The sequence below is a fragment of the Biomphalaria glabrata genome, chromosome 13 (assembly GCF_947242115.1).
Source record: "Biomphalaria glabrata chromosome 13, xgBioGlab47.1, whole genome shotgun sequence".
NCBI lineage: Eukaryota > Metazoa > Mollusca > Gastropoda > Planorbidae > Biomphalaria > Biomphalaria glabrata.
The window spans coordinates 20,892,458-20,911,669 of NC_074723.1; the positions used below are offsets into that span (position 1 = coordinate 20,892,458).

A 19,212-nucleotide genomic window follows, 5' to 3' on the forward strand; every position below is an offset into this window, starting at 1 on the left:
CAGCCTCCAGTGTGTAAATGTAAGATCGGGGGGGGGGGGGGGGTAAGACAGGGGGTCAGAAAGTTGGATGGGGGGTGGATGAAACAGGACGAAGAGCTCGTGAGTTAAGGTATGCGTTTAAAAGTGTGGGTGGCGGCAGAAAAGGAGGCTCCACACCTCCAGGCTGAACTGAAGAAGGGTCAAATAAGGAAAAACACAAAAAACAAAACAAAAAAAAGTCAGAATCGGCGCGAGGATTTTTTGGCAAGAGGGCGTCTGTGGGTCTAAAGACTTATTTCTGCTCCATCTCTTGATAGTGTTATAAAGGTCTATACATGATTTCATTGTGCCAGCTACACAAACACACACATACACACACACACACTCGTACAGATAAGCATACACACACAGAAATAGCTATAACTCCACCAAGACTTTGTTTAGATAACCTATCCTAACAATGGGTGAACTTTACCCACAACTTTGTTCTTTCCATTCAAGAGTCTGTAAACGTATTCATTCTAGAACATGGACGCATCTTATCTTATAAACTACAGACGTTACTTCATAATCAAAACGAAGATAATTATGTCCTACTCGTATCCGTGTGTTAACCTGGTCGTCCACGTTTAACTCTGTTAAGTCATTAATTTTCTTGGCTGATTCAGGCAATCCCTTAGATTCTCTAGATGCATAGAAATTCGTCCTAGTATATAGAATTAGAATATTGACTGTGATTGTCGTATTTGGGATTTGAAAACTGTCTCATCAAGAGCATGTTCGGCGGACAACGTGTGGACCAAATATTTCATAGTGTGTGAGAAAATTTTCAAGAAAATCTACGGGGGGAGGGGGTATCTCTAGAGAATATGGTATAAGAAATAGATATATACGAACGATTTAATGCCTATAAAAAAAGCTATATTAATAATGAAAACAAATTAAGATTTTATTTTTTTTAACGGGCTTACAACGACGGGCGGAAAAACTCAAACCCAAAGGTTCTGCGTGATTGAATCCATTTTATTTGGACCGCTGGGAGGGTGTAATTTTTTTTTTCTATTTTTTTTTTTTTTTTGGTTGTTTTATTGTTGTTGTTTTTACCTCTAAAAATGTGTTTTGGAATCTCTTTCCAAAAACCAATAGAAGGAGACCTACATTCACAACTACTTCTCCGTCATTCACTTCATGCGAATCAGACATTTTATCTTCAGTCAAAAACTAAGATCAACGCAGACTTCCACTAAAGCCAATCTTCAACTAACCCTTCAGAACTTCGTCTCAGCACACTCCCCATTTACTCTCCCCTCCCCCTAGTCACCATTCCATACTATAACTTCTGTTACCCCCCCCCTAAGTAAACGCCCCCTCCCTCAGCCACCCCCCTCTCCCTCGTGTGAGAATGTGAGGAGGATCACCCAGCAGCGAAAATTCCTCCCAAAAATGTTTCAGTCATATTTCGGAAAGACAAAAAGTTTCTTTGTGGGGGCCCAATGAACTGACGAATGTAATCCCAGGACAGCACAGAGTTATCATTGTCCAGTTTATCCAGATTAACTATAGCGTTTATGGTCACGCTTATCTCCTGCGCTGTCTCAATGTCTGAGTCATTGACAATGTTAGCGCCGGCCTTGTTTTGACAATTAATGTCCTCCAGGTCTCCTATCTACAAGCGAAATTTTTGTTTGTCCGCTTTTTTTTTTCTGAGGACCGCAATGTCATATAAAAAAACAACTGATGCAGGTTGGGGAAGGATAAGGGTGTTTAGGAGGGGAAAAAAAAGATCGTCAAAATAGTACATTCCCAGCATGCCCTCATCTCTGCTCGATCTTTTCATACCTAATAGAAAGAGTAACCCGTGACCTCCGTGTCGAAGGTGCCGAATAACCTCACCCGTTATTGGTACTCAACATGCCTAGCTGGCGTTATTGAAATAACCATAGATGGCTGCCTGATCCATTATCACGATGGTCCCCAGTTCGAAGCCTACCCCCCCCCCTCCTTGCTGTGTCCTATCGTCCTGCTCGAGTTTGGACTTGGAGGTAATGAGCTTCGTTTCTGAAAAACGACCGAAATTACTGCAAGGAAAAAAAAATTAGTTACGCTCCCCCACCCCCAATTACCTTCTGCCAAGTCCGAAACTTGTATAACTATATTCTGGAGGACTGACGTGAACGAATGGGCTTTGGAAATAAGCCGAAATCAGAACTCCCATAAAAGCTAACCAACCCTATGTCTTCCTTAAAAAAAACAACAAAAAACAATAAATTGTAGTTTATACAAAGTGCCTCTGCACTTGGTGAAGACTCTACTAGATCTATTCTATATCATACATTTTCCAATTACAAATTTTGCATCATCGAGGAAATAATAATTTTGCTAAAACACGTGAAATATGCAAATTATGGAGACCAAATAAAAAAACGGTATTGATTCTATTTTGGCTCACTCCACTTGAACTAATTTACGTACAAATCCAAAACTGAAAATAATGACAATTATTTGTATACAATTTCTCAATAACTTTGATAGTTAAACAGTATCATATACTCTGGATGTGGATGCGTTAACCTGTTAGTCTTGTCTGTTATTGTAAGTGAAAGTATAATCTGAATAAACCACATTTAAAAAAAAAATCTATGCTAAACTTAAGTTCATTCTCGCAATACTTGTTAAACTCTGAAATTCAATAAACACCTCAACTCAACTCTCTATTGGGTTCACCTTCAACGTCCGTTAGACTCATTAGCGATTTGAACCCTAGCCTCAATCCCGCATCCAGATAACAGGGAGACATTCCTGGACACATTTTCCCAGCTAATGACTTAGATTGACATTGGACAATGGTCAACTGGCATACAATGCATGAACTTTAAAACAATCACGAAGATTTTTAGGCTTCGACACAGAGGCGTAATGAGGAGTGGGCAATGAGGGCTTGATGCCCCGGGCGCCACTATAAAGGGGGGGGGGGCAAAAAATATTGTAGATATTTTAGTTAGGTAATACACTCTAAGGTTATTTGTATTATATTATTATTATCTATGGCCTCCCTCAGTCGCGAAGCTAATGCCTGGGCATTAGCTGTGGTCGGAACAATGTCGCCCACATATCAGTTCTCCCATCTTCACGCAGCTGATGTATCCAAAGGAACGGCAGTGCCGTTACAGTTTGGGGTCAGCGGCGTCGCAGGTTCTGCCAGGGTGCATTTATTAGCCTATATTTCTATGTGATGTTGGAAGAAAATGGGAAAGGGGGGGGGGGGCGAAAATTAAGATTTTTAGCGCACGTCTTGCTCACCAGGTGTCTGCTTCGACAGTTGCTTAAGACAATGACTGTCAGAATTATCCCAATGTCAAGGACCTCGTTCATTTGATACCGGTGGGATGGGTGAAGGTATTTGTGTGTTTCTGCAAGACGAGACAATGAACAATCTAATGATCCTATACACGCATTTGTTGGGTACAGTAACAGAGGTTGGTCGTTGTGCCGGTCACATGACATCCTCGTTAACCATCGGCCATAAAAACTGAAAACCGTACATTTTCAGCCCCATGGACCGCAATGTCTGATAGGGGTCACCTTTTCTTTTGACATGACCATCCCTAGCGTACAAGCTCATCAGTTGTCGTGTTGTTGTTTTTTTAAACAAAACTGTGATAAATATTTTTTTCCACCTGCTTTTCCAGGAAATGTTTTTTTAAAAAAAATGACAACCTGTAATCAGAAGGTGAGAAGCGTGCTTGAGCCTGGCCAATCACGTAGCTAAACAACTAGACACATCGGCTTCAGGTTTTTAGACTTGAGACGTGTCGATGCTCCAGCTTGAAGTTAAGAGACAAGTTTATTTGCCCTGTCATCAACTCCGCCGTCGGAGAGTTTGGGGAAAGGGGGGGGGGGGAGTAGAAATCGGACTTAAAAAAAAAAGTTTTTTGCGTGACGTGATCTCGATTTTTGAGAGGCACCTGAAGCGGACAGGTCGAGATAACTCGTGATGACCTGTTAAGTCTGACAGACGTGTACATTCCAGCGTTTAACACAAAAGTTTCTTCAGTTGAAGATTCGAGAAAGTCATTTAGTCACTAAGTCCGCTTTTGTTTTGGCGGTATATTTAGTCACTACGTCCGCTTTAGCTTAATTTTTTATGTTGTCTTCCCATCGCTTTCTCTGTCTGCCTCTTCTTTTTCCTGGTACTGTTCTCTGAAGGAAGGTCTTTGCAAGCCCTGAGGACCTTGTAAAATGGCAATAAAGTTTGATTTTGCGTTTGTGACATTAGCAGGTCATCGTTGGGTCCAATTGCTGTATTGTACTAATCCTGTCTCTAATCTCTTCGTTTGTGATACGGTCTTTGCATGTGATGCCTAAGATCTTTCTGTAGCATCTCAGTTCCAAGGCTAGGATAATTATTTATTAGGAGAAAAATAATCGCTCTGTAAGTTATATAAAGGAGGTATTGTCTTTTTTTTAAAAGTATTTTTCTATGTTTTTCTTAGGCATATGATTTTTGTTGATTTTATTTTTACTTAAAAAAAAAAGATTGGTGTTTTTCCATAAATGATTAAAGCATATTTATTTTTGTTACGAGGACGTGTTGCTTTAATCAATCAAGGCAAATGTATGTGTACACTCAATTTGCAAAGTCTAGTAATGATGGAAACTGTGTGTGAAAACTTAACTATTTTTTTTTTTGGCCCTCTCTCGTGAGTTTTACATCAAGTCGCTTATTTATAAATTCATTTTAGTATTTAAAATGATACGTTCACACAGTAAAAATAGAGATTAAGAAAAGATTACAAAATAACAGCGCGTCACGTGACGTTGCGGAATTCACTCCATTACACGATCTAATGCAGAATGCAAGGTTCTGCAAATAACTAATAACACTGGTTGCCTGATCGTGTGGTGTAAGCGCTGGACTGTCGTTGGGTCGTTTCGATGGTCCCGGGTTCATACCCTGCCCGCTGCCACCCCCCCTCATCCTGCGGCAGGTTTTGATAAGGAAGTAAATGACCTTCAAGTCTGAAGGAACTACGAAACACGTCAAACATTTGAACAAACAAACATTTATTACAACACTTGGGAGATGTGATAGCCTTCAAACATTTTCACAAACAAACATTTATTACAACACTTGGAAGATGTGATAGCCTTCAAACATTTGAACAAACAAACATTTATTACAACACTTGGAAGATGTGATAGCCTTCAAACATTTTCACAAACAAACATTTATTACAACACTTGGAAGATGTGATAGCCTTCAAACATTTTCACAAACAAACATTTATTACAACACTTGGAAGATGTGATAGCCTTCAAATATTTTCACAAACAAACATTTATTACAACACTTGGAAGATGTGATAGCCTTCAAACATTTTCACAAACAAACATTTATTACAACACTTGGAAGATGTGATAGCCTTCAAATATTTTCACAAACAAACATTTATTACAACACTTGGAAGATGTGATAGCCTTCAAACATTTGAACAAACAAACATTTATTACAACACTTGGAAGATGTGATAGCCTTCAAACATTTTCACAAACAAACATTTATTACAACACTTGGAAGATGTGATAGCCTTCAAACATTTTCACAAACAAACATTTATTACAACACTTGGAAGATGTGATAGCCTTCAAACATTTGAACAAACAAACATTTATTACAACACTTGGGAGATGTGATAGCCTTCAAACATTTTAACAAACAAACATTTATTACAACACTTGGAAGATGTGATAGCCTTCAAACATTTTCACAAACAAACATTTATTACAACACTTGGGAGATGTGATAGCCTTCAAACATTTTCACAAACAAACATTTATTACAACACTTGGAAGATGTGATAGCCTGGAATTATAAAAAGTTAATGTCAAGTTAGGGGGCGCGGTGACTGAGTGGTTAAGTGCTTAGCATCCAAACCTGGGGTCCTGGTTTCGAATCTCAGTGAAGACTGGGATTTTGAATTTCGGGTTTTTTAGGGCGCCCCTGGGTCCACCCAACTTTAATGGGTACCTGACTTTAGTTGGGGTGATGTAAAAGCGGTTGGTCGTTGTGCTGGCCAATTGAAACCCTGCTCGACAACCGTTGGCCAAAGAAACAGATGACCTTACATGACCTTAAACATTTGCCCTATAGACCGCATGGTCTAAAGGGGAACTTTACTTAAATGTCAAGTTCGTTGTGGTTTATAGTGACCGATAGTGTTTCGTAGTCATCACAAAGTCCAACCATTATTACTTAATTTAGCAAAGTTATTGTATATATTACAGATAGGTGAGCTTACGGCAAACGTTTACAATTTCCAGCTTTTACCTCTTAGAGCCTTCTACTTGGTAGCCAAGCATTTCACCAATAAACACTAATATTGACCTTCGACTCTCAAAGAAGTCTTCATTTAACCTTGACCTAGAATCCCTACAATAAAATTCAATCGATAATTGAAAAAGTTCGTATGTACAAAAACAAATGTCTGGGTTGAGAAAAAAAATTCTTCCTTATTAAGAACTCTTTACATTCGATTTAAAAACAAAACAGAAACAAATTCCTAGGACACACAAAAAAAAAACAAAAAAAAAAACATTCTCAAATTCTTTTCCTCTCAATTCTATTCACGCCTCAAAATTGGAAGCTATTTCGTCTACATTTCTAGACCCAGAGTCAGCCCTCCATTTTCTGTCAATTGTAAGTCATAAATTTTTTTGTGTTCGAAATATAACAAAAATGTAGGAAACGATAAAGAGAGGGGAGGGGGTAAGTGGGAGGTGGATTTTTTTTAGACCCCGGCACGGTCACGGCACTCCGCGGCGCGGTTGAAGTATTATCTCTGTGATCCGCGAGTTGGACGCCCCCGCTAGGAATGGAAGAAACACGGCTCGCCGCTGGCGTTCGACGTGAGAAAATTACCCCTATCAGGTTTATAGAAAGGACGGGGAAGACCTGGCAGTAGCCTTGATGATATCACTTGGAGGTTCAAATTTAGAGATGGCTTGGAGGGGGGTGCGCTAAGAGCGTTAATGGAGAGGGGCTTTAAGGGGGGGGGGAGGGACGATAAAAGATACAAAAGGTAAAAAGTTTGCGTCCAAAGCCCTCTAGTACCTTGGAATTTAATGGCTACGGACTTTGACTTAAATATCTTTATTGAAAATCGGCCAATATGACTTTCTATTAGTTTCTACTTTCCGCATCGTATTTTCCCACCACCCACCGCCTATTCCTTCCCACTTTTTGTCTTGCGGTTTGTAGGCCCGTATTGGTTGCGACAATATTTACGTCACTTAAAGGAAAACGCAGTGACCTACTGTTGACCTACTAAACGCACAAATTACGCCAAGACTGATATTCCCACCGTCTCACTTCCATTCACGGAGGGGCCCTGGTTTAAACCTCTATTCACATCCCCCCAGAGAGAGGGGCAAAGAAAACAACAAATGTTGCCCCGCTCCTGACACCAGGAACAAAAATATTGTCCCACTCTTGACACTGCTACGCCGGGTGAAAAGTCGCAATGTGAATTTATGTCTGCATTTCAAATGTAAACATCGTGATTTATGTCTGCATTTCAAATGTAAACATCGTGATTTATGTCTGCATTTCAAATGTAAACATCGTGATTTATGTCTGCATTTCAAATGTAAACATCGTGATTTATGTCTGCATTTCAAATGTAAACATCGTGATTTATGTCTGCATTTCAAATGTAAACATCGTGATTTATGTCTGCATTTCAAATGTAAACATCGTGATTTATGTCTGCATTTCAAATGTAAACATCGTGATTTATGTCCCCCCCCCTCCCAACCTGGCTTGTTCCGTGACGTCAATTTATCACTGTCGCAATACAATCTCACACATTGGAGCTCTAAAAAAAAACATATTGCAGTAAACTATAAGAGTAAACTATTACAGTAAACTGTATAAATCAAAGTCAACACCGACCTCTACCCCGCCCCCCCCCCGCCCAATTTAAGATCTTCGTTATGATATAAATCAACATTTAACACATATTTCTGAAAGCCTTTCTCCTATTCCGTCTAGACATCAATCATACATCAGTGGGTTTTTTTATTTACAGTGTAGGAATGTTGCGTAGAGTATTAGCTGTTTATCCGAGGATTACGTTTTATGCAAATACAAACACAGGCACACCCTCCACAATACACACAACAGTTCCACGCATATTAACTGTAGAAAAACATCTCTACTGTTAAAACAAAAATATACACTTCATATAGCCGGACACGCTTCGCTTATTGCAACTACACGTGCCTTGGGAGATGTTCCTACTTGGCGGAAAATCTATAAATAGAAAGCTTTTTGGTGCATCCGGTGTACAAAGTAAAGGACATGGTGATATGTTTGACAAGGTGATATGTTTGACATGGTGATATGATGTTGTTTGACATGGTGATATGGTGTTGTTTGACATGGTGATATGGTGTTGTTGTTGTTTGACATGGTGATGTTTGTTGGCTTTGAAGAACTGCAGAATCAAACATTTTAATCTCTTCTAGTTTTAGTTGGCAATTTTTACATTCGATTTACTCCTTGACATGGTTTAGCTGATCGTGAGACTCTCCAGCATCATCCAAGCTCGAGCTCTAACATTCACCTAGTTATATAATGGCGCCATTCCATCTCTTTACAGTATGGGGTCGTTTCCACTTATTACGTTGGAAAAGTTGGAACGTCATTTCATCAACTTACACTATGGAGTCACATAGTTACAGAAATGGCGTCACCCAATGACAGTGTTACATTGGGTCAGTGGGATCACGTAAGAATTCAATCAAGAAAATTGTTACTGCATTTTTATTTTTTTACATTAAATCTTGCACCTAGTTACACTCGGAAAAGTAATACTTGCATGTAAAATATAATCTAGAATCGTGTTATACACTTGCCTCAGTGATGGAAAAAAAAAAGGGTCGTAGATTGCAAATCAGTTTTTCATAAATGTTTTAAAGTGTGACATATCAAAGGCTTGAACTTTTTCAGCCTTCTTCAAGGGAAAATGTTTAGTTGTTGCTGTTTTTATTCCAGCATCTAAAAAGAATCGTCATTTTTAGCCTATGTACATACAGATCTGCTACTTTTTATCTTAGTACACACAGACAGGGCCGGTCCTAACGAAATCGGGGCCCTATGCGAATCTGATTGCGCGGGGCCTAGTTTGGGTGGTAATAAGGATAATAAGTAAAAATTAAGATTGTGTATTAGAAAAAAATTTGATTTTGCATTTTATTCATTCTTTACTAAGTACAAAATAGCGATTAAATAAACTTTACATTACGAACCTTGCAACCTATGGCATATTTATAAGCCAATGACTATAAAAGTAATTAAAGGTATTGGAACTTTCGGTTAAGGTGAAAATTCGTCCGATTATTACATTTTATTACATAAAAGCTGACAAAGCCTTTTTTTATTGCACGTAGGTAGGGCGTTTTCCGTAATAAATAACATCCACAAATGACAATTTTGTCTATTTTTCAGGAGATTTTTATGAATTTTCAGGAGATTTTTTATGAGTTTTCAGGAGATTTTAATAAATGCAGGACATTTTCATGAATTTTTCGAATAAATTTTGCAATTTAATATTTACACATAGAATTATCGCGGGGCCTATGAAAGCGCGTGGCCCACTGCGACCGCATAGGTTGCAGTGGCCTAAGACCGGCCCTGCACACAGGTCTGCTACTTTTTATCTTAGTACACACAGATGTGCTACTTTTTATCTTAGTACACACAGATCTGCTACTTTTTATCTTAGTACACACAGATCTGCTACTTTTTATCTTAGTACACACAGATCTGCTACTTTTTATCTTAGTACACACAGATCTGCTACTTTTTATCTTAGTACACACAGATCTGCTACTTTTTATCTTAGTACACACAGATCTGCTACTTTTTATCTTAGTACACACAGATCTGCTACTTTTTATCTTAGTACACACAGATCTGCTACTTTTTATCTTAGTACACACAGATCTGCTACTTTTTTATCTTAGTACACACAGATCTGCTACTTTTTATCTTAGTACACACAGATCTGCTACTTTTTATCTTAGTACACACAGATCTGCTACTTTTTATCTTAGTACACACAGATCTGCTACTTTTTATCTTAGTACACACAGATCTGCTACTTTTTATCTTAGTACACACAGATCTGCTACTTTTTATCTTAATACACACAGATCTGCTACTTTTTATCTTAGTACACACAGATCTGCTACTTTTTATCTTAGTACACACAGATCTGCTACTTTTTATCTTAATACACACAGATCTGCTACTTTTTATCTTAGTACACACAGATCTGCTACTTTTTATCTTAATACACACAGATCTGCTACTTTTTATCTTAATACACACAGATCTGCTACTTTTTATCTTAATACACAAAGATCTGCTACTTTTTATCTTAGTACACACAGATCTGCTACTTTTTATCTTAGTACACACAGATCTGCTACTTTTTATCTTAGTACACACAGATCTGCTACTTTTTATCTTAGTACACACAGATCTGCTACTTTTTATCTTAGTACACACAGATCTGCTACTTTTTATCTTAGTACACACAGATCTGCTACTTTTTATCTTAATACACACAGATCTGCTACTTTTTATCTTAGTACACACAGATCTGCTACTTTTTATCTTAGTACACACAGATCTGCTACTTTTTACCTTAGTACACACAGATCTGCTACTTTTATCTTAGTACACACAGATCTGCTACTTTTTACCTTAGTACACACAGATCTGCTACTTTTATCTTAGCTTTTTTGTGTTTTTTTTTTTTTGTTTTTTTGTGCTGAGTTTGTCCTCGCCCTCGTCACGCCTTGTCACGATCGTGCTACTGATACCACCTGGAGTCGAAACTCTCAAATCTGTCTAAACGTCCAGAAGTACGAAGAGAGAACGTAGAGAGATGAAAAGAAAAAAGATCTCGATCTAGAGCCAAACTTCTGAAACTGTCAATAGTACTTAAAATTGTGATATTCCCCTTCACGACCCTTCCACCCAGCAACACACACATAACAATCAACAACACACACACATAACAATCAACAACACACACATAACAATAAACAACCCGCCCCACCCTACATTACATTAAAATACCTTAATAAAAAAATACTTCATAAAAGTGCAAAGAAACTGAGAAGGGGGGAGGGAGTTCCCGTCAAAGCAAACACCCCACATAGCCTAGGAACAAATCAACGGGCGTAGCAAGTACGTCGTGAAAGTAGGACTATAAAAACTGAGACATCCACTCTCAATACATACACCCAGACGCAGGCTGTTTTATCTGCATAGGAATGAATAGGAAGAGAAAAAAAGTATGTGTTGTTGTTTTTTCTAATGATTATGAATAATAAGAAGAACAGTTTTGTACAAGGATCAGCATGTGTACATATTGATCAACAGTTGTATAGGCAAACAGGGATTAGAGTTTTTATTGATAACTGATACTTGTTACTGACACTTTTTCTTTTCAAACTGTCGATTATATAAAATAATAGTAACACCAGCTATTTTTATATCTTGATAGTAACACCCGTTTATCTGTTTTATATCATGAAAGTAACATCCATTTGTCTGTTTTATATCATGAAAGTAACACCCATTTGTCTGTTGTTGTTATTTTTCTGCTGAATCAGAATAAGTTTTAAGTATCAAATGTCCAAGAAGAGTTGTTTTTCTAGTACCTATGAGTTCTGTTTGTTCAATGTACTTTTAAAAATCAATATTTCACCAAGAATGGCCAGTAGTTAAATAGTTATGGAATGAAGAAAAAAAATGACTTTATTAAAAATAAATTTTACATTTTACATTTATCTTTTAATAATCATAATTCTTATCGTCTTCTTTAACATCTTTTTTGAAACATAAAAAAAAGAGAGAGAGAGAGAAGGGACCTTTCCCTATTACTGAACAAAACAACACAATGTGATATACCCAGCCAACACCTCCATTGCCATCTCACTTTCAAACCTAACAGCCTCATGCTATCAGTCAAATCTTTGGGGCAAGGGCGAGAGGCAAGGGCATGTGGGATAACTTGGGCAAGTTCCAGTTAATTGAGCCTCTGTCGAGAGGGAACGGGATAAAAAAAGAAAGGACGGGTGTAGTAACGGTGTGAACTGAGGGGGGGGGGGGGATTTCTCAGGTGTTGACAAGAGACGTCAGCTTTTAGAAGTATTTCCGATTCAGAAATCCAAGAGGAGGGTTTAAACGGCTGAGATAATTGCACCCTAGGATCCCCCCCCCCTCGACCAAACGTGTTTATCCCATCGGACGGTGAAAGAGAGCCGCTGACATATTCGTGTGACTCCCTGAGGCAGGCGTCGAGATATTGTCAGGAAGAAGATGTCATGAGACGGTAGTGGTGCTCAACTGTTGTGAAAATGTAGCAGATCTAAAACTGTAGCGGTAACAGCTAAATTAAAGTCGTAAAAATGTAGCAATGCCACTAAGTTAAAATGTAGTAATATTACAAAATTAGTGTCGTGAAAATGTAGTAGTCTTGTTAGTTCATGTCGTGAAAAAGGCGCTAGTTTTCTTTGATTCAAAACGTTAAAGCGCCCTCCAAATCTATTTTTTTTTTTTTTGTTTCTTTTATTATATTTTATTTTGACACCCCGTTCAAAAGACAACAAACACCTTCTAAATAACCGCCCCCCCCCTCCTTTTATTTTCTCCCTTTATGTATCACTCCCAACAAAAGAGGTCAAAAAGCCAGTCTCTTCTGTCCTTACCCCCCACCCCGCTTTCATTTTTCCACTGTCTATTTTTAAAAAGCCCGTAAACTGAATTGTCCCCCCCCCCCCCTCCCTCCAGTTCAAGAGTTCTGGCCGAAATTTTGACAGAAGACTCACACAAAAGAGTGAGAGTGACACCGATCTATTCATTCTCTCGACACTTTTCATCAAGTCATGAGAAAGACAGAGAGAAAGAGAGAGAGAGAAAGAGAGAGAGAGAAAGAAAAATCGGAAAAGAGAGAGAAGGGAGAAAGAGAGAGAGAGAAAGAGAGAAAACCCCGAGGTTTTCGGTTTACCATAAAACAAATTTTAAGGGCAGCCATTAATTTGATTAAAAAGGAATTGTCTGCAAAACAGTTTTCAGCAGAGGGGTCACGTGGTTTCTAAGAAATGGGATAAAGTCACGTCTGCTTTTCCAAAGTTAACAACGTATTTTGATTGGTCTTTGTCTAGAGTAAATCATTTATTGTAAACCAGAGTCCTCATGTTTAGTTTCACGTTTCAGATGTTCCTTCAGAATTGAGGCTACATTCTCTAGACACTTGGGGGGGGGGGGGGTGGGGGGTGGATCGACGTTACTGTCCTCTACTTCCCTGACTCCCCCTGACATTGACGTTACTGTCCTCTACTTCCCTGACTCCCCCTGACATTGACGTTACTGTCCTCTACTTCCCTGCTTCCCCCTGTCATTGACGTTATTGTCCTCTACTTCCCTGACTCCCCCTGTCATTGACGTTACTGTCCTCTACTTCCCTGACTCCCCCTTTCATTGACGTTATTGTCCTCTACTTCCCTGACTCCCCCTGTCATTGACGTTACTGTCCTCTACTTCCCTGCTTCCCCTTGTCATTGACGTTATTGTCCTCTACTTCCCTGACTCCCCCTGACATTGACGTTATTATCCTCTACTTCCCTGCTTCCCCCTGTCATTGACGTTATTGTCCTCTACTTCCCTGACTCCCCCTGTCACTGACGTTATTGTCCTCTACTTCCCTGACTCCCCCTGACATTGACGTTATTGTCCTCTACTTCCCTGACTCCCCCTGTCACTGACGTTATTGTCCTCTACTTCCCTGACTCCCCCTGACATTGACGTTATTATCCTCTACTTCCCTGCTTCCCCCTGACATTGACGTTATTGTCCTCTACTTCCCTGACTCCCCCTGTCACTGACGTTATTGTCCTCTACTTCCCTGACTCCCCCTGACATTGACGTTATTGTCCTCTACTTCCCTGACTCCCTCTGTCATTGACGTTACTGTCTTCTACTTCCCTGTTTCCCCTTGTCATTGACGTTATTGTCCTCTACTTCCCTGACTCCCCCTGACATTGACGTTATTGTTTTCTACTTCCCTGACTCCCCCTGTCATTGACGTTATTGTCCTCTACTTCCCTGACTCCCCCTGACATTGACGTTATTGTCCTCTACTTCCCTGACTCCCCCTGACATCGACATTATTGTCCTCTACTTCCCTGACTCCCCCTGACATTGACGTTATTGTCCTCTACTTCCCTGACTCCACCTGACATCGACGTTATTGTCCTCTACTTCACTGACTCCCCCTGTCATTGACGTTATTGTCCTCTACTTCCCTGACTCCCCCTGTCATTGACGTTATTGTCCTCTACTTCCCTGACTCCCCCTGTCATTGACGTTATTGTCCTCTACTTCCCTGACTCCACCTGACATCGACGTTATTGTCCTCTACTTCCCTGACTCCCCCTGACATTGACGTTATTGTCCTCTACTTCCCTGACTCCACCTGACATCGACGTTATTGTCCTCTACTTCCCTGACTCCCCCTGACATTGACGTTATTGTCCTCTACTTCCCTGACTCCCCCTGACATTGACGTTATTGTCCTCTACTTCCCTGACTCCCCCTGACATTGACGTTATTGTCCTCTACTTCCCTGACTCCACCTGACATCGACGTTATTGTCCTCTACTTCCCTGACTTCCCCTGTCATTGACGTTATTGTCCTCTACTTCCCTGACTTCCCCTGTCATTGACGTTATTGTCCTCTACTTCCCTGACTTCCCCTGTCATTGACGTTATTGTCCTCTACTTCCCTGACTTCCCCTGTCATTGACGTTATTGTCCTCTACTTCCCTGACTTCCCCTGTCATTGACGTTATTGTCCTCTACTTCCCTGACTTCCCCTGTCATTGACGTTATTGTCCTCTACTTCCCTGACTTCCCCTGTCATTGACGTTATTGTCCTCTACTTCCCTGACTTCCCCTGTCATTGACGTTATTGTCCTCTACTTCCCTGACTTCCCCTGTCATTGACGTTATTGTCCTCTACTTCCCTGACTTCCCCTGTCATCGACGTTATTGTCCTCTACTTCCCTGACTTCCCCTGTCATTGACGTTATTGTCCTCTACTTCCCTGACTCCCCCTGACATTGACGTTATTGTCCTCTACTTCCCTGACTCCCCCTGACATTGACGTTATTGTCCTCTACTTCCCTGACTTCCCCCTGACATTGACGTTATTGTCCTCTACTTCCCTGACTTCCCCCTGTCATTGACTAGCTGGGCAAGTCGGTATAAAGTCCAGAAACTCCAGCCTTGAGATCTCTACAGGTAAACCTGAAGATCACGCGGTACAGATTGGTGTTGTAGCATTCAAAGGACAACATTTTATTATCTGTTCACTTCCGCTCTCCAAATGACCGCCTCCTGTAGGCTGAGACGCGGTGAAACAGACATATACGCCTTTTTAAGAGGCGATTTCTTTTTATAGCATGTCTGCTCTCTCTCGAACTTTTTAGTTGTTGTTTTTTCTTTATTTTATAAGATTTCCAGTTGTTTTTTTTTTAAATGTCTTGATATTTTAAAATAAAAATTCCCAAATTAGAAAAAGCAATTGTTGGGGTAGGGAAGGAGCCTTTTTTTTAAATGTGTCTTCTTTTTGTTCTATTTATTTTAAAGATTTCGTGGAAAGATGGCGTGGAATATGAAAAAAAAGTGTGGGTAAATATGTATCATTTAGTGCTAGTGAACTAAAACTCAAAAATCTTGTGAAAATGCAGACATTTGTTCAGCTCTAAACAGGTAGGCGGGTACGTGAATATTACAGCATCTATGTGTGTAGTTAGGTAGCCAAGTAGTTATGAATATATGTATGTAGGTAGGTAAGTAAATGTAAAAATAGGTAGGTATTTAAATAGGAAGGTTGGTAGATAAGCTTGTAGGTAAGCAGGTAGAGTTAATGCGTTGAAAAATATATAGAAGTATAGGAAGAGAGAGAGAGAGAGAGAGTGACAGAGAGAGTGACAGAGAGAGAGAGAGCGAGAGAGAGAGTGAGAGAGAGAGTGAAAGAGAAAGTAAAAGAGAGAGAGAGAGAGAGAGTTTCAACAGTATGTACACGTTAGCGCTGTACAGGACCGTGTTTAGATTGAGCTAAATAGGTGTACCCACATCGGCCAGGCACGCATTAAAACGCCATTATAGGTTGATTATTTCACCATCACATTTCTCAGGCGGGCCACAGGGGACTTAATGCATTTTAAACGTACCGAGTAACCTCAATCTAAATATTATCTTTTCCTAAGCAGTTTGATACATAATGTATTACTACTATACAAGTATTGTACACCTCTTTTATATTTGATAAATACCTGTTCTAGATATTGGTAGGCCTATATACGAAATATAAAGTAGTACATTGTGAGTGCATACACTCAAAATATACTATGCTTGCTAATGCATTGAAAAATGAAACTCATGCAATCCTTGATCTTTATAACTTGTATTTCTACAAATAAAAAGGGTTAAATGCTATTGAAAGTAGTTGGTAAAACTGAAAGTCTTAACCAAGAAAATAACGTAAAAATTTCTTGCATTAACATGCATGTGACATTGACGTGAAGGGACATTCAGTCTACAGAAAGTTGTATACCAAGAGTAGACTACTGTGATAAAATTTTAGAGGGAAACAATCCAATTAGACTTTCAACAATTAGATTACCCGGTATGTTGATCTAAATGTCCTAACTATGACTGAAAGCATGCATGATGGCAAGATATATGTTTTTGATGGGTCAGTGCTCCCATGACAACGTCAACTATTGGGTCAACTTACTCTTCTTCCTGCTTCGTTGTTGTGTAAGTTCATCACGGACCTGGGCTTATTCCGCCTTTTTTTACCCCGCTCTCTGGCGTCCACGAAGACTTTGGAAAACGCTATGCCGTAGGCAATATTGTCCGAGCACCCTGACCATTCGAAATTTTCCTGACTCCTGCCGCGGAGTGTCCTATCACAACCACACTTCCTGAGCTGTCCACTGCTGCAAGCTCTGGTCACCGCATGGGCGACACCAGCAGACGATATAGAATGAACAAAGGCTGCCTCCCTGGTCCCTGGAGAAGGAAAAGAGAAACAACTGAAGCTAAGAAATATTTGAGAAATGAGCCTACATTGTGTTGCAAATAAGCGATATCAATGAGTAATTCTCAGGTTAATTTAATAAAGGTAGATATAAATACACACAAAAATATAACCATAATCTTCAAATACAAAAACAAAATTTAATAAAATACCAAGAAAGACACAAAGATAAAGCCACATTCCTTGTTCCACATACTAGGACAAATTTGTACAAAATGCTCCTTCTTCCCTAGTGCTATTAGCGCATGGAATGGGTGGCCTGAGTAAGCCATGAAAACCAGTGAGAATAATAGTGATTGGTTAACATGCATGACTAGATGCATGACGTGTAGGACGTAACCATCTTCTTTTTTGAAGTAACGTCTGTATTATAAAAAATAAGAAGATAATAATCAAAATGGCAATGTCTTCCATTCCGAAGATTAAGGATGCTTGCAATGTTTTACATGGCCACAAGAACCCAGATACGACCTGCATATTCTTCCATATCAGATAGTAGGCTTTTTTTTTCCCCCTCACTGGCATAGAGGAAAGTAGCTGGCAGCAGATGGTTCTGAAAGTGACAGTTGGAGGGCTCTCACAAAGAGTGCGGAACACACATTTGAAGCCTTGAGGAAAGCCCTTGTAGAGGACAGGCAAAAAAGACTTAAATATATATATATATAGATATAGATACATTTAAATAGATATATAGATTTGGATGCACATAAACACGTATAGAATATGTATATAATTATGCAAATACTTTGAGAAATTATATAAATGCATAATTAAAAGTAGACACAGATCAAGCATACTAAATTTAAAAAAGAATTCCCCTAAAGACTTTGTCAACTGGACGACCATATGTTTCTCAATGTCGAAAAAAAAAATAATAAAAAATTCTAAGGAAGCATCTGTGAAAGAGAGACAAAGAGTTTGGTTCTTAGATGATTAGGTCGACATCGTCAAATAAAAAAAAAAATTTTTTAAATTAAAAGAGATGAACTTTGTCATTATTAAGAAATCTCACTGGATACCAGACCAGTTGAGTGCATGATGATATATGGACGACACCGAGAAATGGGTTGTTTCTTTTTTGAGATGCGCCTAAAGTCAACAAGGAAACCTTTCCTACGTGTCTGCTTTCGCTCCTCTACATGTCCACTGTATCACTGATCGCTACAGGAGCATGGAGGACGATCTACACAATAAAAATAATTCTTCGCACACTTCATTGGATCATTAGCTCACAGAGATGGATTGCAGTTAAAAAAAGACTCAGCGCTAGTGCCCCAAAACTTTTTCTTAAAACGTTACGGCAAGTTGATGTTCTAAGACGACATGGCAATCTACATTGAAGTAAGCTTAGAACATAAAGACATTTATTTCCATAAAACTCTTTTATTCGTCTCAGGACCGGACACAACAGAATGAGACAACATATGTACCGGAAGCTCAAAATTGAAACCAGTGAAATCTGCCGATGTGGAGTGTCACCAGAGAATGCTGACCATGTCCTTCAAAACTGTTCTCTTTACCATGAGGCCAGTACAAGACACTAGCCCCAAAAGAACCCAAGAGAACTATACGGAGCGTTTCCTGATTTGGAAACCACTGCATATATTGGTCAAGTCATCTGAACACTCCAACAGTTAATCTCCTATATTGGTCTAGTCATCTGAACACTCCAATAGTTCATCTCATATATTGGTATAGTCATCTGAACACCCCAACAGTTCATCTCATATATTGTTCTAGTCATCTGAACACTCCAATAGTTCATCTCATATATTGTTCTAGTCATCTGAAAACCCCAACAGTTCATCTCCTATATTGGTCTAGTCATCTGAACACCCCAACAGTTCATCTCCTATATTGGTCTAGTCATCTGAACACCCCAACAGTTCATCTCCTATATTGGTCTAGCCATCTGAACACTCTAACAGTTCATCTCCTATATTGGTCTAGTCATCTGAACACCCCAACAGTTCATCTCCTATATTGGTCTAGTCATCTGAACACCCCAACAGTTCATCTCCTATATTGGTCTAGTCATCTGAACACC

The 19,212-nt window shown here is 39.4% G+C and overlaps 1 protein-coding gene across 1 annotated transcript in view; it reads right to left on the reverse strand.

The window, feature by feature from the left end:
* Positions 1-19,212, reverse strand: part of LOC106069441 (protein Wnt-4-like) — a 100,372-nt gene that overhangs the window by 20,272 nt on the left and 60,888 nt on the right. The window contains exon 4 of the mRNA XM_056008754.1: positions 16,860-17,137. Within this exon, the coding sequence (XP_055864729.1) occupies positions 16,860-17,137 (278 nt within the window). The remainder of the gene's footprint in view (positions 1-16,859; positions 17,138-19,212) is intronic.